The sequence below is a fragment of the Pituophis catenifer genome, unplaced genomic scaffold, assembly GCF_029215685.1.
Source record: "Pituophis catenifer annectens isolate HBS135680 unplaced genomic scaffold, rPitCat1.0.hap2 SCAF_3, whole genome shotgun sequence".
In the NCBI taxonomy this organism is placed as follows: domain Eukaryota; kingdom Metazoa; phylum Chordata; class Lepidosauria; order Squamata; family Colubridae; genus Pituophis; species Pituophis catenifer.
The window spans coordinates 97,893,283-97,914,107 of NW_027256883.1; the positions used below are offsets into that span (position 1 = coordinate 97,893,283).

General features: G+C 37.2%; 1 protein-coding gene across 1 annotated transcript in view; it reads right to left on the reverse strand.

The window, feature by feature from the left end:
* The window catches only part of APBB3 (amyloid beta precursor protein binding family B member 3), a 103,427-nt gene that overhangs the window by 66,131 nt on the left and 16,471 nt on the right, over positions 1-20,825 (reverse strand). Inside the window, 2 exon segments of the mRNA XM_070940830.1 lie at positions 1,673-1,733; positions 2,959-3,035. Of these exon segments, the coding sequence (XP_070796931.1) occupies positions 1,673-1,733; positions 2,959-3,035 (138 nt within the window).

A 20,825-nucleotide genomic window follows, 5' to 3' on the forward strand; every position in this document is an offset into this window, starting at 1 on the left:
TTCTAATACATTTGGATATATTATAGCCTCCATGGTGGAAAGCCATCTCGGAATTTTCCTATAGTGCTTCTGTCTCATCTCTCCCCATATTTGTATCAAGATCTCCCTTATTTTATGTCTATGGAAGTAAGTTTTTATCTTCTTCCCAGTATCCCAGAGATATGCATGCCAACCCTTCTGGAGATCATACCCTTCTAAAGTTAACAGTCTTTTATTTCTCAGGGTTGCCCGTTCTTTCAGCCATACTAGGTTTGCAGCTTTTTGATATAACTCCCATTTAGGTAATCCGAAACCCCCTCTTTCCTTCTTGTCCTGTAAATTCCTAATTGCTATCCTTGGTTTCTTTCCCTCCCAAATAAATTTCCTGATGATGCTATTGAGCTCCAGAAAGAATTTTTTATCTAATTTAACAGGGACCGTTCGGAATAGATACAATAACTTGGGTAATATGCTCATTTTTATTGCCGTGATTCTGCCTAATAATGATATCTGTAGTCTTCCCCACTTTTCCAGATCCTGTTTAATATTTCTAATCAATGGTAAATAATTATCCTCTCTGAGGGCCAAGCACCTTGATGAAATCCAGACCCCCAGGTATTTTACCTTCTTGGCGGTTTGGATCTCCATTGATTCTTCCAGTACTTTTTTCCTTACCTCCGTCATATTTTTTGTTAATAATTTAGTTTTGGATTTATTTAATTTAAGGCCTGCTACCTCCCCGTAATTGCCCAATTCTTCCAGAATTTTAGTGCCTGATTCTAGTGGTTCTTCCATGATTAATACCACATCATCTGCAAATGCCTGTGTCTTATATATCTCTTTTCTGATTGTCAGACCCTTTATTTCATTATTGTTCCTAATCTTTCTCAAGAATACTTCTAGTGCTAAGATAAATAGAAGTGGGGATAGAGGGCACCCTTGTCGGACCCCTTTTCTAATTTGAAAAGCCTTAGTTAATTCTCCATTCAGTAATATGTTAGCCTTTTGTTTTTGATAGATTGTGGATATCGTATTGACAAAATTTGATCCGAATTCCATTTGGATAATTTGTTGTTTCATAAATTGCCAATTAAGATTGTCGAATGCCTTTTGGGCGTCGACAAAGACCAATGCCATTTCTTTGTTCGGGTGTTCCTCATAGTATTCCAATATGTCTATTATCATCCTTGTATTATTCCTGATTTGCCTCCCAGGGAGGAATCCATTTTGGTCACTGTGTATTAATTTATTCAAAATTATTTTTTAGCCTTCCTGCTAAAATACCCATATAGATTTTGTAGTCCGTATTCAGGAGGAAGATCGGTCTGTAATTTTTAATTAATTTTGGGTCTTCTCCTTCTTTTTGGAGGAGAGTAATATACGCCTCTCTCCATGATTCTGGAATTTTGGATTCTGTTAGGGCCTCATTATAAATTTCTAATAACTTTGGTAACAAAATTTCTCCCAAATCCGAATTTTTATAAAATTCCCCTGGAAGTCCATCTGGGCCTGGGGATTTGTTCTTTTTAAGTTTTGATATTACCATCCTTAATTCTGTCATCGTTATTTCTTTATTAAGTATTTCTTTATCCTCTTCCATGACATTTTAAAAGGACAATACTAAACTCATTCTATTTATCCATTCAGCAGCTGAGCTGAATGACTTAATGTCCCACACTACCCCAGACTGTACCTTGGAGCCAGGTTCTGGATTTCCCTGATGAAGATCCTCCTTGTGCCAGGCCAGTGATGTCCTGCAACAGGGGAAACAACCAAAGTGGCAATACAGGAATTCTCAGATAAATAAGACAAGTTTCTGTTCATTCTCAGAAATGAGAGGCAAATTACTGTTGACTTTACTTGCCAGAACATCTCAAAAGGTGATCATATGACCCCAGGACACTGCAATTGTCATAAATATGAATCAGTTGCCAAGCATCTGAATTTTGATCAGGAATTTTGATCACATGGCCATGGGATGCTGCAACAGTCATAAGTGTGAAAAATGGTCAAGTCACTTTTTTCAGTGCTGTCATAACTTAAAACTGTCACTAAATGAACTACTGTATGTCAAGGACTACCTGTATTTAGCATACCATTCTATTTGATTCCAAATGGTACTGGATGTGGCTGAATATTTATTGCAGGGAACAGACAGATCTTGTAGCTGAAATGTTTTCTCTTTGATCTAGAACAGCAGTAAACTTCTATATGAATACAGGTAATCCTCTACTTATGACCAAAATGGAGCCTGCCCATTACAGCCACATAGTGATGTCATTAAGTGAGGCACCCATATGATTGCCTCAGTTAATGACCCTCATTCCTACTCCCTGTTAAGTGACCATGTGGGTCGTTAAGCAGAGCATGTGGTGCTTCAAAGGTGGAGGAGATCCTGGGAGACCTAGCACAAGCCTAGGCCTTCACTACAGCACCTCCCCAGCTCACTCGTGAACTGCCCTGGTCCTCACAAGGCCTCTCCATCTCTCTACACCACTTCCCACCCCTCAAGGTCCCCACAAGCCTTGGGTCTGCTTTTCCACCCTACTGGATCTCCATAGACCTTGGGACTGCTTTCCCATCCCACTGAGCCCCACACCCTCCTTCCCACCCCAGACACAATTAGTCACTTACCTTTTATTGCAGCATCCCTACAGTCATGTGATTGAAATTCAGTTGCTTCGGTAACTGAATGTATTTATGACAGTTGCAATGTCCCAGGGTCATGTGATCATTCTTGCAACCTTCTGACAAGCAAAGTCAGTGGGGAAGCCTGATTCATTTAACAACCATGTTATTAACTTAACAACTGCAGTGATTTACTTAACAACTGTGGCAAAAAAGGGCATCAAATGGGGCAAAATTCACTTAATGACTGTCTTGCTTAGCAATGGAAATTTGGGGCTCAATTGTGGCTGTAAGTCGAGGACTACCTGTACCTAGCACCTCACATTAAGGGGCTTGCATTTACAAGCCTACCTCTTGGAGAATGAAGTCACTGGACTTGGGATAAGTGTCTCTGTTGGCACACATCTAACCACAGCAGATTGAAGGTCCTGCATAAGAACAGAAAATAAACTCAAGCTTGTTTATTTGTGAGACTAAGGTCCCACTTCTTATTCACAACTCAAAATGGTTCTCCCCCAATTTTCCCCTCAATTATCCTGTGAAGTAGGTTGGACTGAGAGAGAATGGCTGCCCTACAGTTGCCCAGTTCAACATCATGATTACTACATTATACTGATTCTCCTGATAATTTGTTCATCAGGAAAAATATGAAGATATTATTTCAGGGCTCATCTGAGCAGAACGTTATGTGGGAATTATTCCAAGTCATGACTTAGTCTATCCTCTCCAGAAAATCAAAGACCAAAGGAAGCAACAATGGTTTCCCTTCATATTTTACATATTCTTCTTTTTCTTCTTTACTGTTGCCGTAATTTGAGGATCGGACTCAATAAAGAATTCAGAATTATATTATTCAAACAAAGCAATGTTTATTTACAGGAGGCATTCTATATTCATTGAGTAATTGTAGATAGAAGCAAGTAGGAGGAGTGTGCATCCCCTTTTATATCATTGAGGCGGGATTAGGAGGTAGGAGTGGTTACAGAGGAATACATTAAGGAAGGAAGAATAAATTAACCCTTAGTACTCTATGAGCATATGTCTCTTTCATTTGAGAATAAGGCATTTATCCATGACAAATCCCCCTCTAAATGCCGATTTGACATACAGCAATAATTACATACAGATTCAGATTCAGGACAATATAAAACATGCAGTTTTGAAGTTAAATATTTATGTTGTTTTGTTTGTAAAGGTTTAGTCAATATATCAGCTATTTGTTCTGTGGTTTCACAGTGAATAGCTTTAATAAATCCATTTTGAGATAATTGTCTTACATGTTTGTATTTGATATCTATATGCCTAGATCTCTGACCAACGGCATCTGCTCTGGATATCTCTATAGCAGCCTTGTTGTCTTCATGTATAATAAATGGTAGTGAAGGACTTTTCCAAACATTGGTTAATAGATCATTGAACCATATGAGATTATTAGAGGCTTTTGACAAGCATATATACTCTGCCTCAGTAGTTGATGTAGCTACTAGATCTTGTTTTCCAGTATACCAGTAGACTGGACAATTGTTAAGAAAGAATATATAGCCGGAAGTACTCTTCCTGCTTTTAGTGTCGCCTGCCCAGTCAGCATCAGCGTAACAAGTGAGAATAGGCTCATTAACATTGTTGGGCTCTAATAATAGGCAAAAATCTAAGCTGTGTTTCAAATACCTTAACACTCTTTTTTTTTTTTTAATACAATTTTATTGATTTTTTTACACAAGTAAAATATAGTAACAATTCTGTTTGACATCGGATTCGCAGTGTTTATACATATATACATGAGTAAATGTCTGGTGTCATTTATACTATACATTTCTAATTAATTTCTGCACCTTTTATTCCTTCCTTAATTCTATCATTTATCCATTCGTACCATCTTCCCCACACAGTATCATAATCGGAATTTTCATCATCATTTATCTCGTGTGTTAATTTACTTATCTCTGCACACTCTAATATTTTATTAATTGTAAGGTCATCTGGTGGTAGGTCTTTCTTTTTCCAGTATTGAGCGTATGCTAGTCTGGCAGCTGTAGTTATGTGTATTAGGAGGTGGACTTTTTCCTTTCCATACCCTTTCTTTACCATTCCCAGGAGAAATATTTCTGGATTCAAATCGATTTCTTCTTTAAGTATATCTTTCAGCCATCTCCGAATTTTGCTCCAGTACCTTTTTGCTTCGGGGCATGTCCACCACATATGAAAGAAGGTGCCATGACCATGGCCATATTTCCAACAATTTGGCTGCGCATTGGGGAACATCTTTGCGAGTCTTGCAGGTGCTAAATGCCACCTATGAAGCATTTTGTAATGATTTTCCTTATACGTGGCTGCTCTAGTTAATTTATAATTTTTATTCCAAGCTTCTTCCCATTCATTAAAGTTCAAACTGTGTCCAATATTTCTCTCCCATGCTCTCAATTGGTTTCTAATTATATCCTCATCTCTGTCTTCATCTAATAAATAATTGTACAGCTTGGCCAACGTTTTTTTCCCTGGTCCCATCAAAATTTTGTCTAATCCATTATATCCTAATTCTAAGCCATATTCATCTTTGTCTTTCTGGTATCTTGATTTTATTTGCAGGTAAGTCCACCAATCTAAAATTATACCTTGGTCTCTCAGAGCTTCATTTGATTTAATGTTTCCCCCTCCATCAATGATATCTTTATATCTGCACAATCTCTCCATTCCCCACCTATTGGAGTAGATCATTGCCTCTGCCGTGGAAAGCCAGTTTGGGACTTTTGAATAATATCTCTGCCTAATCCCCACCCACGTTTGTATTAAGGAGTCCCTAATTTTATGCCTGTGGAAATAGGTTTTCTTTTTATTGTCTTTGTCCCATAGATATGCATGCCACCCTTTCTGTAGGTCGTGTCCTTCTAGCACTAAGATTCTCTTATTCTCCAAGGTGATCCAATCCTTTATCCATATCAACTTTGCTACTCTGTAATACATTTCCCAATTTGGGAGTCCAAGTCCTCCCACATTCCTTTTTTCCTGTAGGATTTTAAGTGAGATCCTTGATTTTTTTCCCTCCCAAACAAATTCCCTAACAGTCTTATTTAAATCTGCAAAGAATTTTTTCTCTAGAATTACTGGTAAATTTTGATATAAAAATAAGATCTTGGGGAGGATGTTCATCTTAATTGCCGCAATTTTGCCTATAAGTGATAATTTAATCTTTTTCCATCTATCCAAATCTTGTTTTAATTTATTAATTAATGGTGTATAATTGTCTTCTTTTAGGGATGTACACCTTTTGGTTAGCCAAATTCCTAAATATTTTATTTTTGGGACAACTTGTAGGCCCAAAGTTTCTTCTATCTCTTTCTTTTGCGTCTCAGTTACATTCTTGGTAAGTATTTTAGTTTTAGATTTGTTCAATTTAAAGCCTGCCACCTCTCCATATTTACTCAATTCCTCTAATATTTTTTGTCCAGATATTAATGGATCCTCTAATATTAGCGCCACGTCGTCTGCAAAGGCTTGCGTTTTATAAATCTCTTTTCTAATTCTTAGGCCTTTAATTTCCTCGTTGTTTCTAATGTTTCGTAGCAGAACCTCCAGAGCCAAGATGAATAATAACGGTGACAGGGGACAGCCTTGCCTTACTCCTTTCTTAATTTGAAAAATTCTTGTCCTGTCTCCATTTACTAGAATGCTCGCCCTCTGATTGTCATAGATAGTTTTTATCATTTTTTCAAAGTTTTGCCCAAATCCCATTATTTTAATTTGCTTGGTCATAAAATTCCAATTTAGGTTGTCGAATGCCTTTTGGGCATCCAAAAAGACTAAGGCCAACTGCTTTTCTGGGTGTTCTTCATAGTATTCTAGTGTATCTAGTACAATTCTCAAATTGTCCCTAATTTGTCGTCCCGGGAGAAATCCATTTTGGTCTTTATGAATCCAATTATTTAATATTTTTTTGGTTCTTTCTGCCATTATACACATAAACAATTTATAATCCGTGTTTAGAAGCGAGATCGGTCTATAATTTTGAATTTTTTTTGGGTCGGCACCTTCTTTCGGCAGCAGTGTAACGTGAGCTTCCCTCCATGAGTCAGGAATTTTTGAGCCCATCAAGACCTCATTAAAAATTTCCATTAATTTGGGTTGTAGAATTTCTTCCAATTTTTTATATATTTCTCCTGGGAATCCGTCTGGGCCAGGTGATTTATTGTTTTTGAGTTTGGAAAGGGCTTTTTTGAATTCTTCGGTTGTTATCTTAGCGTTTAGCATATCCTTCTCTTCCTGCGTTATTTGCGGGAGCTCCGCCTTTGCCAAGTATTGATCTATTTTTTCCTCCGAGGTCTCCTCTTCTTTGTATAGGGATTCAAAGTACTTTCTCGCTATTTCTAATTTATCTTCTTCTTTATTTAAGAGATTTCCCTCCGCATCTTCTAATATCTGGATTGTCCCTTTTTCATTTTCCTTTTTTAATTTATAGGCCAGCCACCTGCCCGATTTATTTGCATTCTCAAAGTAGTGCTGTTTTGTTCTTTTTATTTTTTGGGCTAACTCTTCTTGATCTAGAATGTTTAATTTATGTCTCCACACCATCCAATTTTCTTTTGCTACAGTGTCTCCAGGCGTTTTCTGGAGTTTCCTTTCTGCTTCATCTAGATGTTTGATAAGATCTTCCCTGGATTTTCTTTTTAATTTGTTTTTATATGCAGTGTAGGATATTATTACCCCTCTCAGGTAGGCCTTCATTGTGTCCCATACTATTTCACGGGGTGTCCCTTGGTTCTCATTTTCTCCAAAGAAAGTCTTTATTTCTCCTTTCAATTTTTCTATACACTCTTTGTCACATAATAGTTTTGTGTTGAACCTCCATCTCTGTTGTTTTTTCCTCTTTACATTTCTCCATTTTATTTCCAGGGGATTATGGTCTGCCCAGATGTTTGGGCTAATTTCTGCCGTCTCTATTTCTAACCCCAGCGTCCTGGTAACCCAAGCCATATCTAATCTCGACCATGACTGTTGCGAGTTTGAATAGAATGTAAATTGTCTTTCGCTTGGGTGCAGAGTTCGCCATATGTCGATTAAGTTTATTTCCTCCGCCAAATCAAAGAAAGCTTTTGGTAAAGTCACCCTTTTGTTTTTGTTCATTTTGTTGCTTTTATAGTCTTTATCTGGATCAACAATTCCGTTAAAATCACCTATCATGCAAATTTCATTGTATTCCATATTCCCTAATTGTTCACATAGCTTTTGAAAGAATTTTCCTTGTTTTTTATTTGGAGCATAAATACCCACTAGTAACATTTTAGAGTTTTCTATCATAACTTCAACCATAAGTATTCTGCCCTTTGTATCATTATATTTCAATTCTGCCTCAATTCCTTTTTTAACATAAATTGCTACCCCTCTCTTTCTTTTTTCTGCTAATGAGGTAAATAGTTTACCATATTTTTTATACTCCAGACATTTGCCCTCATCCTTTTTTATATGGACCTCCTGTAGGCAGATTATATCCATATTTTGTTTTACTAGCTTTGTAAGTGTTAATTTCCTTTTTTTACTATCGTTTAGACCATTGACATTTACTGAGATTAGTTTCAGATCCTTCATTCCTGTTTTCCTTGCTCGGTTTTAGTTCTTGTTTAGTCTTACGGCTCTTACTGGTCTTGTTTTTTTCTCCTTGGCTTCTTCTTCGGTCTTCTTCTCCTCCGTGGTTTCTTCCTCTTCTAGATTTGTCGCCTCTGTTTCCTCCTTACTACTTTGTTCTTCTTCTGCACCCCTTAACTGATCGAGAAAGTCTTGTGCTGTGCTCAAGCTATCTATTTTTATTTTTCTCCCCTGCCAGGAGATTAACATCCCCTCTGGCAGGAGCCATCTAAATAGTATATTTCTTTTGTTTAATTGCACAGCCAAAAATCTGTAGCCTTTTCTCACCTCCCTCACTCTTCTCGGAATCTGTTTTAGTATTATCACTTCTTTTCCTCTGTATGTTATTTGTCCATCCCTCGCCATATTGTATAAGATGTCTTTTACTTTTTTTTCTTGCGAATCTAATGTGGACTTCTCTGGGGAGCCTATTCCTCCTCGCATAGTTTGTTTGGACTCTATAGACGTCGTCCAATTCTCTAATAATCTCGCGTTTGTCTTGTTGGAGTACTTCTGCAATTAGTTCCGCCATCTTCTCTCCTAAATCCTCATCTTTATCTTCTTCCACATTTTGGAAGCGCAAGTAGAACGACGCCCTGTCCATCTCTAATTGTATTAATGAATCTTCTAATTCCTTATTTTGCATCGTCAACGTCTGATCTACCATGTCCAGTTTCTTCTCATTTTGTTCTATTTTTTGCTCCGCCTTCTGGATCCTTTGCTCGTTGTTTGAAATTGAGACTTGAATCTCATTCATCTTCTGATCCAGTTGGTGGATATCTGTTTTTAGTTCAGTGTGGTTATTGGACATTTTTTCCTGCATGGCCATCATCGTTTCTTGGATTAGTGTCAATGTTGATTGTACTGTTAGTAGTGTTGGTGTTGCTATGGCCTTGTCCGTTTTTTGTAATCCTTCCGTTGATTTTTGAGTAGCTGGGGAGGTCATGGATATGGTGGGGTTTGAGGGGGTCTTCTTCCCTGTTTTCAGGATCGTTGATGACATGCTCGTCATTTCTTTCAAAATTATTTTTTGTTCTCTAATTATTTTCTCGATATTTCTCCAGATTTTCATACACTGGCAGTTTTTTTTTTTTTATACTTCTTCAAAATATGGGGGGGAAATTTTTTATCAATCAATATCTATTTATCAACCTATATCACTTCCAATCACTCTCTTAAATAAACTTAACAATCAATATCAATTTATCAATCTACATCACATCCAATCAATGTCTTAGGTGAATAACAAAAGTTAATTTATAACTTATAATTATATAATTCTAATAATAGTTAATTGGTATATTAAGTAGTAATTAATTAATAGGAGCTTGTTTCTATTTATTTGTAGTTGATTCAAAGCCTAGTAGTTCAAATCACAATAACTCAATAACTCCTAGGTAAATCTATGATCTATAACTAAAATTCTTATGTCTAAGTTACCACTTAGAGAGGGTTATTAATTCAAATTTCTATACTTCTGATTACCAATAAGTTAATATATGTGATTATTGTAGTTCTAATATAACAATATATCAATACATGGAAATAGTATTTGTATAGGTAAATGTAAATAAATATAGTCAATGCAATTAAATAGTTGAATAAATAGGTAAATAGATAGGTATAAAGCTAATAAACTCTATAAGAATGTATCTTATATATAAACAATTAATTAATATAGAGATCTACTCTTCTTGTTAATAACAGCGTTAATATGCAGAGAATCAAAATATTAAAGAAGGATTTTTCAAAAAAAAGGAGGGAAAAGGGGGGGAAAAGAATCCAGGTTTTAGTTGGGGGCAAGCAATATTTTTCCAAAAGCAAAGGGGTGGTATTCTTTCTCACTCAGCCATCAGTCTCCTCTAGTCCTTTCTTCTTCCCACGTTTGCTTTGCCACTGTCAAAACTCTATGGTAAGCCTCGAAGCTAGATCGTCTCTGTGCCTGTCCCTTTCAGTTTGCTCTGTCAGACTTCTTCAATGGCTGCACTTCCTGTTCTCTGGCACAATTAGATAAAGTCCAATCTCCAACTTAGTTCACCTTTCTGCTTTAACCAGCAAATAGAGAAAGGAATTCTTCTGGGTTCTTTTAGCTTCCTTACTCCCTATGCCCACCGATCCTCTTCTTGCGCAGGTAATTTAGCGTCCTCGATTTCTTGTTCTCTACGCCGGCTTGTCGAGCTCCGTGATCTTTCAAACTGTTCTTCACACTCCACTCTCCGTCGCCGCTCTTTTCCGTTTAAGCCCTTCTCGCCCGACTCCACCGGCCCCTTCCTGATGTTCACTCTCACGCAGGCAGGGAGGATACGGTTCAATCACGACACTGCAGCCTCCGATCTTCCTTGCTTCCCGTCTGGTTGTCAGCTACCACAGCTTCGGGTCAGCCATTGAAAGGCTGACTTCACACGCGTTGGTTTGACAGAGCCGCCCGGTTTTTGCGAGAAGTGTTTGCACTTCACTTTCTCACTCACCTGACTCTCTCTATTGTCCGCGGGGCTCTCCAGGACCCGTGCCCCTGAAGGGATCCCCAAAACGCGGTGACAAACGGTGTTGAGGAGTGGCGATCACTCACTCAGCACCATGTCGCTGCAGCTCGCCAACCGGAAGTCATCCTTAACACTCTTTTAATAGCTTCCCAATGATAAATCAAAGGCTTACTGACATATCTGGACAACAAATTAAGGGGTAGAGCAATATCGGGCCTGGTCCAATTAGCAATATATAAAAGGGAACCAATAACTGATCTGTAAAGTGTATTATCATTAAACTCAGGAGATGATTCATTCATATTCTTTAGAAAATCAGCTTGCATTGGGGTATCACAAGGCTTTGCATCATTCATATTGCATCTGTTCAAGAGTTCAATAATTTTATCCTTCTGAGACAATCTAAATCCTTTTTTAGTTTTACTAATCTGTACTCCAAGATATTTATTCACTTTCCCCAATGATTTCAATGAGAAATGTTCTCCTAATTTTGTTACAAATGTATCTCTCTTATCTTTATGTTTACCAATATACAAAATGTCATCCACGTAAATTAACACAAATTCTAATGAATCACCATCTCTTCTAACAAAGAAACAATTGTCTGCAGTTGTGGCATTGAAATTCATAGTTTTGAGTACGTTGACCAAACATTCATACCAATGTTTACCGGATTGCTTTAATCCATATAAACTTTTGTTTAGTAACCATGTTTCGTTTCTATTTGTGTTCTGACTATGAGGAGCTCTTACATATATTTCCTTATCGAGTTTTGCATGTAGGTATGCGGTTTGTATATCGTATTGAAAGACTTCAAGATTAAGGGCTGAGGCTATTACTAAAGCTGTCTTAACACTTTCAGTTCTTACAGTGGGAGAATATGTGTCGGTATAATTTTCAGGATATCTTTGGGCAAACCCCTGTGCAACCAGCCTTACTTTATATAAAGTGTTACCCCCTTCTAAATTCTTAATTTTAAATATCCACCTAGTGCCTATAATTGTTTTATCTTTTGGAGCTGGTGTTGGAGTGAACACTTTGAGTTCTCGTAAACTGTCCATTTCTTTGGCCATGGCTAATTCCCATTTCTTTCTTTCTTCTGTGGGAAGTTTCAATACATCTTCATATGTATTAGGTGTTGATGTATCATTATTTATATGCATTATGTAATCCTTATATCTTTTTGGTACTTGATTCCTGTTACATCTAATTGTTCTTTGTGGTCTGCTGTCGTTATCATGTAAATATCTTGCTTCCTTTTGTGTTAATGAGTCTGTTTTGATTTTGGGACAATTTCCCATCCATGTTTTGGTGTTGCCCATTTGTGTACTGTAGTTTTGTCATTCTCTTTCTGTTTTATTTTGTGTCTTAGTATCTGGTCTTGCTGTTGGAAGTATCTCATTAAGATGTATCTTAGACCAATTGGCCTGTTCGTGAAATACAGCTGTCCTAGAAATTATGAATTTGTTATTATTGTCAATAAATCTATATCCTTTTGTGCCTGTTTCATAGCCCATGAATCTGAGCCTCCTAGACACATTATCTCCCTTACATCTCAATTGTTTCGGTATATGTACATCTGTAGTAACTCCAAATACATGCATGTGGGCTATCTTGGGTTTTTTATTATACATCAATTCGTATGGTGTTTTATTTATGACACTAGACCAAAGTCTATTAAGGGTATAATTGGAATATAATAGTGCTTCTGACCAGAAATGTTTGCCTAAACCAGCATCTTCTAATGTACATCTAATCATGGTTTGTAGTGTCGAGTTTCTTCGTTCTACTACTCCATTTTGAAAAGCAGAGAAAGGACTAGAGGTGAAATGTAGCATCCCTTTGGCCTTTAGCCATTGGGAGAAATCCTTTGACATGAATTCAGATCCTCTGTCTGTCATAATCTGTTTTATTTTTATGTTGTGTTGTGTTTCTACACGTTTATAAAATTCTTTAAACTTTTGAAATGTTTCATCTTTGTGTTTTAAGGTGTAGACAAAGCCATAACGACTATAGTCGTCTACAATAGTAAGAAAATATCGTTTTTTGTATGCAATTGATGGAGTTAATGGGCCAACTAGATCCATATGAACCAGGTTAAAAATATGATTTGATGTTCTTGTTGCCTTTTTGGGTCTGGGCTTGATTCTGAGCTTTGAGGACTTACATACTGAGCATTCCAAGTAATTTTTACAATCTTTTATTTTAACACCTTCCGCATGTTCAATCATTTTTTGTATTACAGGAAAACTGGCATGTCCTAATTTTTTGTGTAATATATGTGCACATTCATCATGGATTGGTTTTCCAATTATTGGTCTTTTGTTAGTATGTGTATTACTGATAGATAAGGTTTCATCATTATGTTCTGGTTCGTGTTCCTCATTGTCACTATCATTGTCATTTTCATTCTCTATGCTATTGTCATTTTCTGTGTTTGAATCAATGTTGTGTAGCCATCTTTCCTCTGTGATTAAATATGGTAAATCTCCTTTGGTAATTATATTACCTATATTTATTTTGTTTTTCTCTAGAGTTACTTTTCCCTTTGAGAATATTATATTTATGTTAGAGTCCCTGCTTAGCTTTATTGCACTAAGAATGTTGTGAGGTATTTTGGGTATTAATAGGACCCCCTCTATTTTCCCTAGACCGGGTAATTCTACATTTCCTCCTCCAATGACTTGGACTTCTTCTTGATTAGCCACTTTAATTACAAATTTATCTTCTACGAAGGAAGATAATATTTTCTTATCATGTGTTGTGTGATTTGTTGCCCCGGAATCAATGAGCCAGGCATTATTCTTTGATTCTTGGTTTTTGGTTATAGTGTACTTGTCTAACCCATATAATGATTTCCTATCTCTTGAGTTATCTCTGCCCCCTCTATGTTCTCTAAAGTTTGGTGAGTTTCTGTGTCTGTATCTGTCAATAGATGATTGCTTGTCGTGGTATCTGTTTCTAGTGTCATGTCTTTGTCTTTACCTAGGAGGTTTTGGACAGTCCCTTCTATAATGTTCCTTGGAACCACAATTATAACACTCAATTGATTCTTGATACCTGTCTTGGAATACCACCCTTTTGGTTTGTCTGTGTTCTTTGTATGTACTGCAGCAGTTTCTTCTCAAATTATCTTCAGCTATTAATCTATTTGACAAACTCTCTATAGATAGATATCCTAAATTGATTGTATCCAAATGTGATATGTAATTGTCCCATGATGGGTCTAATGAATTAATGATAACACTTTTCATTGTCTGATCAGATATCATTTCTCCCCTTAAATGAAGTTCTGCTCTAATTTTGTTTAGTGATAATAAATGTTCACTTATGGTAGTTCCAGGTTTTATCCTGGCTGAGAAAAAGTTTTTAGACATTCTAGTTGTGGTTGCCACACTTTCACTATGAAACAGTTTAAACATACAATGAATTATTTCTGAGACAGTTAGATTGTGCTTAATACTATGATAGATAGCAGGTGATATACTAGATATTAGTAAATAAAATGCTCTGTGGTGTAGGCAGTCCAATTTTAGGGTCCATGGTTTTTTAGGAGGGTTAGTTATAAAAAATAATAAATTCTCTTTTAAGAAAACAACCTGGAGTTGTTGACTCCATTCCTGCAAATTAATACCATCTATTCTCAATTTTGGAAAATCATTAGGCAAGTTTCCAATGTTATTTGTTGCATTAGTTACAACTGGAGGCTGTCCATGATCTTGTACATGTTGATAGTTGCAGAATGGTGTAGGTATACTCGCGATTAGTCTGAATGGTTCTCTCTGTTCTTTATTGTCTTTGTATTCTTCTGGGCGTATTTGCGCATGCACGTTATTCATTTCGTTCCTGAAGCTGTCGGAAGAGGTCCTCGTCGCCGTAGCTCCCTCATAGTGCTCCTCCTCCGATGATTCGCTCTCCGGTTCGACTTTGGGTGTCCAGGTGATGATCGGGGCTTGCTTCTTTCCATCGAAGTCATCTTGGTTGAGGCCTCTGGCTCCCGGAAGCGTTTGTGGTGTGGGCGAGTACTTGCAAGGCTCTCTGGGTTCGGGCGTTGGTGTTCTTGTCGTTCGGGTTGAAGTGGATAGATGCTGAGACGTTTGCTTGCTTGCTTCTGCATCTTTGCTTTTGGATTGTGCTGCTTGTCTTTTCTTCGCTGTTTGATCAGCTGTCTTTGGTGTTTTCGTCGATTTCTTTGATATTTTTAAATTTGGACCAAAAGTTGCAAAAAGCGTTTTCATAGCTGTTTCAATTTGTAGTTCGGTTGGTGCTTCTTCGGTGTCTGTATCAGATTCTTCTGAAGAATAGAATTTTTCTTTTTTATTTTTCACGCTGTGTAAAGCTTTTCGCGCCAGCCATTTTGAACTCTGCTTTCTGACTGGTTCTGATTCGGCCATTTTGCTGGTCTGGTGAAACCAAGATGGCTGCCATTCAAAATTTTGCGCGGGACCGTTAGTCCTTCCTTTAGTTACACTCTCATCTATAGGTAATTCGCTTACCATTTTGTGATCTTTAGATTCTGGTGCGTTGGTGTGATTTTCTCTCGCTGCTCCGCTATCTTTTATGATGTCTTGGAGGTTCGCGATGAGATTTTTGTCGTCTTTTTGGCTTTTTAGCAGTCTTAATATTTCTGATCTGAGTGTGCTGTTTTCTGTCTCGCTCGCTTCTTGTTCATCGATTACCTCTTCGTTGTCTGTAGTGAAGTCTTCAGATTCTCTTGCCATTATAGTTGTAGATTCATCGATCATTTCTTGATCTGTTTCCATTTCTTTGTTATGTGCCCTGGTGTTGGGTCTTTCTCTTTTGTTTCTGAAGTTTTCTTTCTTTGGCATGTCTTTTTCTTATTGAGTCAGCCAACCATCCTCTGCTACCAGATTGTTGCTGTAATTCGAGGATCGGACTCAATAAAGGATTCAGAATTATATTATTCAAACAAAGCAATGTTTATTTACAGGAGGCATTCTATATTCATTGAGTGATTGTAGATAGAAGCAAGTAGGAGGAGTGTGCATCCCCTTTTATATCATTGAGGTGGGATTAGGAGGTAGGAGTGGTTACAGAGGAATACATTAGGGAAGGAAGAATAAATTAACCCTTAGTACTCTATGAGCATATGTCTCTTTCATTTGAGAATAAGGCATTTATCCATGACATTTACTTCCTCTTTTATTGCTTCAGGTGTATTTTATATATAATCTTTATGTTTTATATATAATTTATATATAATTTTATTAAATTTATCAGTGTAAAATACAAATGAACATGAAAATAGTGGAAAAGGGGGAAAAGGGGAGAGAAGTGTAGGATGAAGTGGAAAAAAAGAAAAAAAAAGCATTAACTTCCAACACTTTTCAGTGGAGTAGAATGAACATAATAACGTTACAGCCTCAACTTTTAATTTGCATACTTAGTATATACTAGCCATTTCTATAACAAAAAAATCCCGTCTAATCAGTAAATTCCAAAGTCAACATTTCATTTTTTTTTTCTATTTCAAGTACAAAATCCAGAAGCAGTTTCCTGGTAGAAACAAAGATGTATTCTTTTCTTTGATTAAAACAGTTACTGTAATTTGGTCATCTCCACTAGTTCCATCAGTTTCTCCAACCAATCTTCCATTGTGGGAATTAATATATATTTCCATTTTTGCACCTAAAGCATTATCACCACTGTGAACATGTAAAACAACAAAGTTCCTTTTTTCCCCCCAAGTTCTTTGTCTATTACAGGGAGGCTAACATCCAGGATATCTCCATTATTTTCTATGGACTGTTCTTACTTTTATCCTATAAATAAGGTAGAGGGGCGAGCCAGTTTGGTATAATGGTTAAGGCTCCAGGCTAGAAACTGGGAGACCATGAGTGCTAGACCCACTTTAGGCACAAAACAGCTGGGTCAGCTTAGTCTAGTCATTTTCTCTCACTCCTAAGAAGCAGGCAATGGCAAACCACCTCTGAAAAACCTTGCCAAGAAAACTGCAGCAACATACAGTATAACCTAACTGAATTCAATAAAACCTACTACCAGGCAATTGTGCATAAGATTACAGTTTCACTCTGTAATGAAACTTCATTTGTACCAATAGGTATTGGAAAGTGCTTGGCTTACAAACAGAAGAATATCCATAGAGTCATGGCTGTAATGGAGCCGGCCCATTATGATCATAAGTAGTTGTAAAATAGATCGGTTGTATAACTACCCCAATTTTAAGATCTTTATTTGCAGCAGTTGTTATGTGAGCCACCATGGTCATTAAGTGAAATCCATAATGTTAATGTTGTGGCCCGTCAGTTGCCAGCGGAGCTGGCGGCAGACTCGGACAATGAGGAGCTTGGGGAGGAACTTGGGTCAGTTCTGGAGTCTGGGGAAGGCTCTGATGGATGCTCTGCATTGGACACAGAGATAGAGCTAGGGCTGTCTGACATTTCCCAGCCACTGGAGAGGCAGCTGCCTTTGGAGGCTAAGATAAATGGGGAGGAAGAACAACTGGGGCCTGTTCCAGGTGTGCGTATGCACAGAGCTATTAGGAGAGGAAAACAACTGAGGACAAGGAGTCCGAGGACTGAGGACTCAGGAAGCAAGGCACACATGAATGCTGACTGGCCCCTCCCTGGCTGGGGAATAAATAGAAGGAAAGGGGAGTGGTGGTCATAGGAGACAACAGTTTGGATTTCTGAAGATTTGGCTCATTGTGTTTCGTGCCTCAGAGACTGCTTGCCAGAACTTAATTTGCAGCTTTAGGGCTGGGAGCTCAAGGCCTGGCAATTATCGCAAGGAACTGATAAGGTCTGTTACTGCAGTTAACACTTTGAAGGACTATTGCCTGGACTTCTTGGCGTGTGAATGACATTAATTCACAGGAGATAAATAAAGAGGGGGTTTTGGGACAAGGAGTCTGTTTCTTGTTTCTGCTAAGGCTAGGTCAGAACAGTTACATTGATTAATCGTTCTCATTTCAGAAAATTCCCCCGTTGGATCTCTCTCTGATGGGCTTCCACCCATTGCTGCTTCTCCTGCTCTCAGGTACTATGGAGAACAAATCAATGCCCTTTTTTAGTGACAGCCCTTCTAGTACTGAAAGACAGCTATCATGTCACTCCTAAGTCTTTTCTTTGTAAGGCTATACATACTTAATTCCCTTAGCCATTCATCACACAATTTATCCTCCAAATCCTTTATCATCTTTGTTTGTCTTCTCTACACTCTTTCTAGAGCTTCAGCATCTTTTTTCTATTATGGTGACTAGAATTGGATGCAATATTCCAAGTGTGGCCTCAGAAGTACAGTATAAAGTGGTACTATCACTTTCTGTAATCTTGATAATATCCTTCGGTTGATGCAGCCTAGGACAGCATTGACTTTTTTGGCAGCTGCAGTACACTGCTGGTTGATACTTGTGATAGTCCACTAGGATATCCACTCACAATTATTTTTTTTATTTTTTAAAAAATGTTTTATTGTAAGAAATTATAATAATACAATTTTATCCATCCGGTTACATAATATGGAAAAAGAAATAAATACAAATTGTACATATTATACATAAGTAGGTAATCTTTGCAAATCAGTTACATGGTAAAAAACAAACAAAAAAAATGTGTTCACATATCATTTTTAGTGCATGTATATATGATAATCTTTAACGATAAATTAGTAAATACATAAGTTATGTCTTTTGCTTACCCATGTAACCTTTCCTTGCCTTATTATATTTCCTACCATCCACAGTACATCTTCTCTTACTATTTCATTTTTCTATTTCTTGTACTTGCTCTGGTCTCTTTCCTTTTTATTTCAATTTCCTCTTCTCTAACCACCTGTACCACTTATCCCATACGCTGTAATAATCCGAGTCTTCTCTGTCATTAATTTCTAATGTTAATTTATTCATCTCGGCACATTCCATTATTTTGCCGATTACTTGTCCCTTAGTTGGTATATTTTTCTCTTTCCATTGTTGAGCAAAAGCGATTCTTGCTGCTGTTATTATATGCACTGCCAAGTATTTCTTCTTTTTTGCCATTTCCGTCTTAAGGATTCCCAGGAGAAGTGTTTTAGGGTCTAATTCAAAGGTTTCACCTATTATTTCTGAAAGCCAATTGCAAATCATCTTCCAATATTTTTTTGCTTGAGAGCAGGTCCACCAGCAGTGGTAAAAGGTACCTTGCTGGTGTCCACACTTCCAACACTTTGGGTTTGAGTTAGGGTAAATCTTGGCAATCCTAGCTGGTGCTAGGTGCCACCTATAAATCATCTTATACTGGTTCTCCTTGTAAGTAGTTGCCTTGGTAAGTTTTATATTATTGTTCCATATTTGATCCCATTCTTCCAGATTTATGTTTTTCCCAATGTTTTTGGCCCATGCTAGCATTGGGCCTTTAACCACTTCTTCCATCAGGTCATATTCTACTAAATAGTTATATATTTTAGCTAATAATTTATTATCTGTACCCATCCAAATTTTATCAAAATCTTTGCTTCCCATTTCTATACCGTATTGTTCTTTATCTTTTTTGTATCTTGATTTTATCTGTGCGTATGTCCACCATTCAACAAAAGTGCCCTGTTCTTTTAATTGTTCTAATGTTTTGAGGTTCCCTGCCTCATCTAGGATTTCTTTATATTTTACAGTTTTACCATGGTCCAGGACATTTGGGTAAATTATCGCCTCCATGGTTGAAAGCCAGCTGGGAATTTTAGTGTAGTGTTTTCATCTTATTTCTTCCCACGTTGACTTCAATATGTCCCTCAATTTATGTTTGTTGAAATGTGTTTTGTTTTTTTTCCCGGTTTCCCATAAATAGGCATGCCAACCCATCTGGAGATCATGCCCTTCTAGCGTTAGAATTCTTTTATTCGCTAACGTCGCCCATTCTTTTAACCAAACAAGAATTGCTGCTTTGTGATATGTTTCCCATATTGGTAATCCAAGCCCTCCTCTATTTTTTTTATCTTGTAAGCTCCTAATTGCTATTCTTGGTTTTTTCCTCCCCAAATAAACTTCCTAATAGTAGTATTAAGTTCACTAAAAAATTTTTTATCAAATTTAATTGGCGCTGTTTGGAACAGGTACAACAATTTGGGTAAAATGCTCATTTTAATTGTCGCTATCCTCCCAAGGAAGGAAATTTGTAACTTCCCCCACTTCTCTAAATCTTGTTTTATACTTTTTACCAAGGGGACATAATTGTCCTCTTTGAGGGCCAGGTACTTTGTTGAGATCCATACTCCCAAATATTTAACTTTTTTCACAATTTGGATTCCCATAGATTCCTCCAGGGCTTCTTTCTGGTTTTTCGTCATATTTTTGGTGAGCATTTTGGTTTTAGATTTATTTAATTTGAGTCCTGCTACTTCCCCATATTTATCGAGTGTTTCCAATATTTGTATGCCTGTTTCCACCGGTTCTTCCATAATTAGGACAACGTCGTCCGCAAACGCTTGAACTTTATATGTTTCCTTCCTGATTTTAAGCCCTTTGATTTGATCACTCTCTCTAATCTTCTTCAATAACACTTCTAATGCCAATATGTACAAAAGTGGTGACATTGGGCATCCCTGTCTTACTCCTTTGCTGATCTGAAATGTTTTGGTAAACTCACCGTTTACTAAAATATTGGCCTTTTGCTTCTCATAAATCGTATTTATTGTATTTGTAAAATTTTGTCCAAATCCCATTATGTTCAGTTGTTGCTTTATAAACTCCCAGTTCAAATTGTCGAAAGCCTTCTGTGCGTCTAAAAAGACTAATGCCACCTCTTTTTCCGGGTGTTCCTCATAATATTCTATCACATCCAGAATCGTCCTTGTGTTATTCCTAATTTGCCTCCCATCTGATTTCCAGTGGATTGTGGTCTGCCCAGGTATTGGGTAAGATTTCCGCTGACGCAATGTCCATGCCCAAGTTCCTGCTTACCCACATCATGTCTATTCTAGACCATGATTTATTGGGGTTAGAATAAAAGGTGTATTGTCTCTTATTGGGGTGTAGTGTTCGCCAGATACCTACAAGGTTTAATTCATCCACTAAGTCGAAGAAAGTTTTTGGTAAATTTTTCCTTATTTTCTTTTGACCTCTGGGTCTTTTGTGATCTTTGTACGCATCTGCCACTCCGTTGAAAT